The sequence below is a fragment of the Crotalus tigris genome, unplaced genomic scaffold (genome assembly GCF_016545835.1).
Source record: "Crotalus tigris isolate CLP2741 ecotype Arizona unplaced genomic scaffold, ASM1654583v1 scf7180000017630.2799268, whole genome shotgun sequence".
Lineage (NCBI taxonomy): Eukaryota > Metazoa > Chordata > Lepidosauria > Squamata > Viperidae > Crotalus > Crotalus tigris.
The window spans coordinates 2,263,205-2,270,090 of record NW_024096524.1 but is presented as its reverse complement, the minus strand read 5'-3'; the positions used below and the strand labels follow the sequence as shown (position 1 = coordinate 2,270,090).

The following is a 6,886-nucleotide window of genomic DNA, read 5'->3' as shown; positions in this document are numbered from 1 at the left end:
GGGAAGGCCTTGCTGGAGTCTTTCTTGTTCGTTTCCTGCTGTAATTGCTGTATATTGGAGTTTGCTGTTTCACCACGTGTATATATTTATTCCTAGTGTATATTTGTAGATATTGTAATATAAACCACCAGTTAATACAAACCACTGTTTACTGTATTTACTCCTGGGTTACCTCAGCGCAATAAGACTGTGCATGCTCTGACAATATAGTTAAGGGAAGATTTCTCTATTGATGTTAAACAATAGTCTCTTCAATAAACTTATTAAAGGAGAAATCAGCAACCATACTATTTCTAATTGCCAGTTGAATTCTAATTGCCTGATTTCAGTGTGTATCTGGAAATAACCTCTTTTTTTCCCCTTGTACAACTGGTGTTATAGAACTTGAAGAGATTCAGACAGAAAGAATAGTAGGCTTTGGATCAAGCCTGAAGTGATGCTACTTAAGTAGATGCAATTAACATGGACATATTTTTCTTAGGGTAAATCACAGCTATGGGCAGGAATCGAACAGCATGAAGAGAATAAGAAAAGTGTATGCAGGTAGCACTGTATTTACGGTGGGTCACTCAGTTACAATAGATCTCCCTAGGAATACCTACAACCCAGTTCTGAAATTCCTATGGCCACTCCCTCCCCTCAGTCATGTGATCGCATTTCAGGCACTTGGCAACTGGCCACATTTTCAGTCGTTTGTAGCATCCCATGGTCACATGACCATGTTTTATGTCATTTTTTATGGCATATTTTTCTGGTTTTTAGCAAAACTGGCCCATAGCAAACCATTGGTTCATTTAACTACAACAGCGGTTGCTTAGCAACCACTAGAAAAAAGGTTGTGAAATCAGGTCAGTCACATAGGTGACCCATTTTATAACAATCGCAACTTATGATCATGATGGACAGGCTCCATTATGGTTGTAAGTCAAGGACTACTTGTAAACCCTTATTTCTGTTGTAATCTTGATCCTATTTATATCAAGAGGAAAGTCTCTTGTGTGCCATCTGGAGAACTTCCTATGGTGGCTTCAGGTTAATGTTTATTTGGATCAAGATGAGGAAAAAGTTCAGTTCTCCTCCCCACTTAAATACTCAAAGGATTAAAATCATTACCACCCAGCATGTGGGAATGCTATGCATTATTGTCATGAAACCCATATTTAGCTTAAACATTCCTGGTAGGAGTTAAGCAAACCAAGCTTGCGAGAAGCCTGAGTGAAGGAGACAAAAGTGAAGTTTTCACACTAATCAAGTTTGATCTTTTTCGCTAGTTTGGGGTCAATCCCTCTTAGAGAGCACCACTCCATCCTCTGCTCTTCATACCAAATGTGGCTCACAGCCGTGGAGTCCTTCTGAGCAATAAGGTAGAAAAGGGACCTGGTTTCCATCTGGGATGGAGGCTGGTGGATATATCTGTACTTGTATAAGAGGCAGTAGGGACACAGCCACTGCCCTTTGGCATGCTCGTGATGTATCTGGCCATGACACACTTGGATCAAGCCATTCCTTTCCCTCGTTTTGCATGATCTGTCCATGCAAAAAAGGGCCAATACTTTGAATCCTTCAGGAGTTCAACGTCACCATGTTCCTGCAACGTTCTCATATTCAACTACTGGCTGTTATATTTTACAACAGTGGATAGTAAAGCTAGTGGACTTCCATCCCCCAAGCACCTTATCCTCCACATCTGTTCTTCATCGGAAAGGGAGAAGTAGACAATGTGGCGAGAGCAAGCACCTGACATCCTAGCCTTTCTTAGCACCCTCAGCTTCTCCTTGCATTTCTTGGTAGATGAGTTGAAGCTTTCATTTGTGATGGAGAAACCAATGTCAGCGTTCTTCAGGATCCGATCTAATCCCCGATGGATGGCATAAAGTGATGTGGCCAGCAAATCAGAACCATCTGTTTTCTTCACTGTGGCATAGAAATCCGCCAGGAGTTTGTTGAGTTTCACCACTGGAATCTGGCTCATTAGAATTGAGAAGATGTAAATTAAATTTTGCAGGATATTTTCTTTCCTATCATTTTGTTTGAGGTACTCATTTTGAATTAAACTGAAACTTCCACAAATATATTATGGTTCTGACAAACAAGCTGGTTACTTGCTTGTCCTTCTCCTCAAACCTAAGAGGGAAACCTAAGACTTTTCACTGTCTGAAGCAAAGAATATACAGATAGTCCTCAACTTACCACCACAATTGACCCCAAAATTTATCTTGCAAAGTGAGAAATTTGTTAAGTGACTTTTGCCTCATTTTATGATTTTCTTACAACATTTGTTAAGTGAACCACTGCAGTTGTTAAATTAATTACATGGTTGTTAAGGGAATCTGGCTTCCCCTATTGACTTTGTTTGTCAGAAGGTTGCAAAAGGTGATCACATGATCCCAGGTTACTGCAACCATCATAAATGTGAGTCAGTTGTTAAGTAAATGACATGACCATGGGGAACATTGCAACAGTCATAAGGGTGAAACATGGTCATAAATCACTTTTTTCAGCACTGTTGTAACTTCAAACGAACTGTTGTCAACTGAGGACTACTTGTAATGGTATCATTTTTCATTCTGCTATGGTTACAGGAAATGTCTTTCATTGCTGTAATGCAGGGGTCTTCAAACTTGGCAACTTTAAGACTTGTAGACTTCAACTTCCAGAATTCCTCAGCCAGCCCTAAGTTTTAGCCTCCAGTATTTGTTGATTCAACTGGCTAGCTTGTTTTTTTTTTTCTAAAAAGGGGGCCAGCTGTACTCCTATATTTGCAAGTCAGTGATATTTGGATTGGTACACGTCCACTCAAATTTGAACTTGATAACATGGCTAGTTTCTACAGAATGTTTTTCCATTTTCTCTGCTTTTGCATTCTCAAACAGCAAAAGTGTGAGATTTGTAGCAAGCCACTACCAGGCTCCTACAGTGTGACTGATGGGCAGCTTTCAGTTTGATAGACCACCAGATGCTCAGACCTCTACCCCAGCTAGTACTGTATATATTTGATACATATGATTTTTCTATTTTACAACCACCATCCCTTTGTTAACAACAAAATTCTCTTAATGTAATACACTTCAAATTTAATGTGATTATTAAATAAACAAGGTAACGTAATTCATCAAAAACAATGGCCTAAATCATATTTGTTCCGCAGGGCATTTTTTTCAGCACACTAACTTCTTTAAGGATATACAGAGCACCAAATAGGCACAAGGTATAACCCATCTATGCATTAAATTGGCAATTTCTTTACAATGTAATATTGGCAGTAATGGTAGGAATTATGTGAGAAGATCTTCAACAAGACAGATGAGGAATTTAATTCTGTTTTTTCTAGATCTCAGAAAAATTCTAAAGCTTGCAATGGTCTTTAAGGAAAGTTCCCCTCTATGCCTGTTTAAATATCATATTCAAGGAGGAATTTTATTTCCTGTCAGAGTCAGGAAAGGATTATGCACCCTCTTGACACCTGCTGTAACCTGATAATTATTAGCTTATTGCATAAATATTATGTAACCCTGCAACTGATGTTATTTGTGTTTTCACAGACTTACATGTCAGCTGTAAACTTGCAAGTGCACTTGATATCATATATTATGTGACTTGGTTTGAAAAACACACACACAAACACACACATACCACAGATATACATAACTTGCATGGACTTTATATTGTGATGGTTGCATGTTGCACATCCATTGTGGAAACCAATTTTCCAGCCTTTCTACTCAGATCATCTTACAGCCACTATAAAACTCATAATTCAAAAGAAAATTCTAAATGGGTTATAATGAAGGACTGGCAAAACCAGGAGGAGAGCTTAAATGACATTGCCTTTGAAAGAGAGAAAGTTGCTAGGTACCTTTTCTTTGCGACCCCTCGTCACTAGATTAATTTCAGCTATCTTTTTTCACATCTGCACATCAGACTTTATTAAGCTGCAAGGAGACACAGGCTCAGAGCCAGACATATTGTGACAAAAGGAGCCAAGGGGAGTCAGAGAGCAAGATCTGAATAGCAGTAGTTTCAAATGTTAAAATCCTTGGTAAGATTATTTGATGATTGGAACAAAACATGCGTTTTGCAGAATGCACATAGGTTCTGAGGCAAGGTTTTAATCAACCCTTTACATTTCTGAAATAAATCTGTGTTGTTTTTTACCATATTTGGTTGCTATTTGGAAGACGTTTAGTGATTTATTTCTGACGCATGTATCATCACATACCTCTTCATAATTATAAGAGAAATGTGCAGAGCTTAAAACATCATGCATGCAACTGTAGAAGAGGCTGCTGCTGCTGCTGTATTATAAATAGGTTTAATAGATTGTTATATGCTGCTCAGAGTCATTTCCCACGTGATGGGCAGCCATATAAATTGTATAAATAAATAGGTTGTTTTATAGAAAAGTGCGATAACTGCACACTCACTTCTGTGGCTGCACAGAAAAGTTTTGACTCTCCATCTATCCAAGCAGCTTCCAAATGTCCCTAACTCAAAATCTCCTGAAGGGACAGGAAGGAGAAGACAAAAACCTGTACATTATAACACCTAGAAGCCATACTATCAGCAACTTATATGTTGTTAATACTGTGTTTTCCCGAAAATAAGATCTGGTCTTATATTTTTTTTTTTGCCTCCAAAAAATTAGGTCTTATTTTATTCCACTGTCTCACCTCACAGTGGTGGCACTGACAGCCCTGTCTAGCAGGAGCCCGTGTGGCCGCCACCATCCCACTTCTTCTGCAGCTACTCGCAGTCGCTTGTGGCAGGATGCCGCGTGGCACACTGCGCTGTCACTGCCACAAGGTGAGGCAAGTGGGGGAGGGGTGGAGCTGCCCCATGCGCTCCTCCACCCGCTTACCTCAGGGCCCACGCAGCCAGGCCTGTCAGAGCCCTGAGGTAATCAGGTGCAGGGTGGTGGGGCAGCTCCCCCATCCTCCTTGCCTCAGCTCGTGTCAAGCAACCAGACAGTGTGATAGAATGGACAGGCAGCCGACTGCACAGGCTCTTAAATAGAGGTTATTTTGGGGGTAGGGCTTATATTAGGTGCATGCTTAAAAATAAAGCTAGGGCTTATTTTCAGGATAGGGCTTATTTTTGGGGAAACACAATATGCAATGATATTATATTATTATATGTTATTCATAAAATCTGTATTTGTATTTGTATACAAATTATATTTTATAATATAGGAGAATGCATAAAGGTCAGGGTTGAATTCTGGAGTCCTTGGTGCTCTTCAGCAGCCAACAGCTAGATAAGCTAGGTATAATACCAGATAAACAATCAAACAGAAAATAATACCCTAATCAAACCATTCCACCACCAACACTAGCAGGACAAGCTATTGTATATAAACAATGAGCAAACTCCATGCTCACTTGCACTGATGATGTTACCTGGTCAAGTATTGAAATGTCTGCAAGCAAACACCAAGCTCAGGAACTACTGAGGGCTCTACAGATTTCATATATATGTCTCAACATATTTGTGACTGATTATTCAGTTTCATAATTTTTTTTAAAAAAAAACAATTTCTTGTGTTTATCCTTTCTTTTTCTTTTACTCTTCACCTCTATCTATAATTTTCACCTCTCTGTTTCTTTGACTTAATAAAGTTGAAGTGATCTGGGTCAAACAATAGCTTTATTTGTTATCTCCTACAGTGGCAGCTATGACTGGCTGAGTACAGAAAATATCATTTTGAGATGTGTCAAACAATCTTTCAGAAAAAAATTCTAGAAATTGTGCTGCATATTTCAAAAAGCTTATTTTATATTCCTATTTGCTGTACTTTAGATAGTGAAATATTGAGCAGACTACGTGAACAGATTAGAAAGTAATCTTTAAAATGTCCTGGTCTTTACCTGGATTAATTTTTTGTAACCAGGAGATCTCTTTCTCTCACAGACACACCAAACACACTCTGAATTTCTATTGGACATGACCAAGGATTATGTTAGCTTAGAGTTACAGAAACCGAAGTGCAACATTCTGAAATCAGCAGGATGAGAAAAAATGTAGTCTAAGTATTATTAGATCATGGGTGTGGAACTATGGTCCTTTTATGACTTGTAGACCAACTCCCAGAATTCCTGAGCCAGCCATGTTGAAGTCCACAAGTCATAAAGGAGCCATGGTTCCCCACCTCTGGTTTAGATTAAGATCAGCACTTTAAATTGGTCTCAGAAAGACAATGGAAATCAATAAATTTCGTATAGCACTGGAATAATATTTTTGCTACCTGACGTAACCTAGCCACTTCCCCAAGGTAAACTTAAAATTCAGGTAATCTTAATCATGGCCCTCACCTTTGTAATGTCCATGCAATCTTTCAGGCCTTTTGTCATGCACTAATATTGCCACACATTCAGAGCACACAAAGTCGCTTTAGTGGTATTTGGGCTTGCAGCACTGATACAAAGGGACTTCAGGTCATCATAAAAATTGAAAATGGGACACTAATTCAGCTTTGTTGAATAGCCTGGAAAACAAGAGAAAATGCAGCATAAAATTCATGTTCCTTACTTCAATTATCGGTCTAATTACACCTATTCTGGTGAGAATGAAGACATGCTTAAAATTTAGGAGTAATCAAGTCCCTGATGAAATCAATCATAAACAAGCAAGCAAGCAAATAAACAAAACTCCTGTTAATTTTAAAGGAGCAGATTTCTCAAAGCAGGAAGCTCAATTAAACAAACATTTAAAGTATTAGTTTAGGTCATACTGAGACTGTGACAGTGACAAGATGTAAAATTCCAGGCATGATAATCCTTACAGGTGAAATAACATACTAGTTCATTGCATTGCAGCCTGAAGGCAGGGGAGGAAGCCTATAACCAAACTAAAAATATTTTGGCTATTTATTTTTAACATTTTGCATTTG

At 38.6% G+C, this 6,886-nt stretch overlaps 1 protein-coding gene across 1 annotated transcript; it reads right to left on the bottom strand.

Moving 5' to 3' along the window:
* Positions 1–1,609: 1,609 nt before the first annotated feature.
* LOC120304179 (uncharacterized protein KIAA1958-like) lies at positions 1,610–6,081 on the bottom strand. Its single transcript, XM_039334426.1, has 2 exons — positions 5,865–6,081; positions 1,610–1,963 (listed from the first exon to the last, which is right to left on the bottom strand). Exons 1-2 carry the CDS (start codon positions 5,940–5,942, stop codon positions 1,610–1,612), a joined length of 432 nt encoding a protein of 143 aa, XP_039190360.1. The 5' UTR covers positions 5,943–6,081.
* Between the last annotated feature and the right edge of the window lie 805 nt (positions 6,082–6,886).

Bases quoted from the DNA above. Each gene is read 5' to 3' on its own strand.
- LOC120304179 (XM_039334426.1), bottom strand. From the start codon at position 5,942: ATGTCCAATAGAAATTCAGAGTGTGTTTGGTGTGTCTGTGAGAGAAAG. The intron at 1,964-5,864 runs GTAAAGACCAGG...CTAATGAGCCAG, and splicing joins GTTACAAAAAATTAATCCAG to ATTCCAGTGGTGAAACTCAA.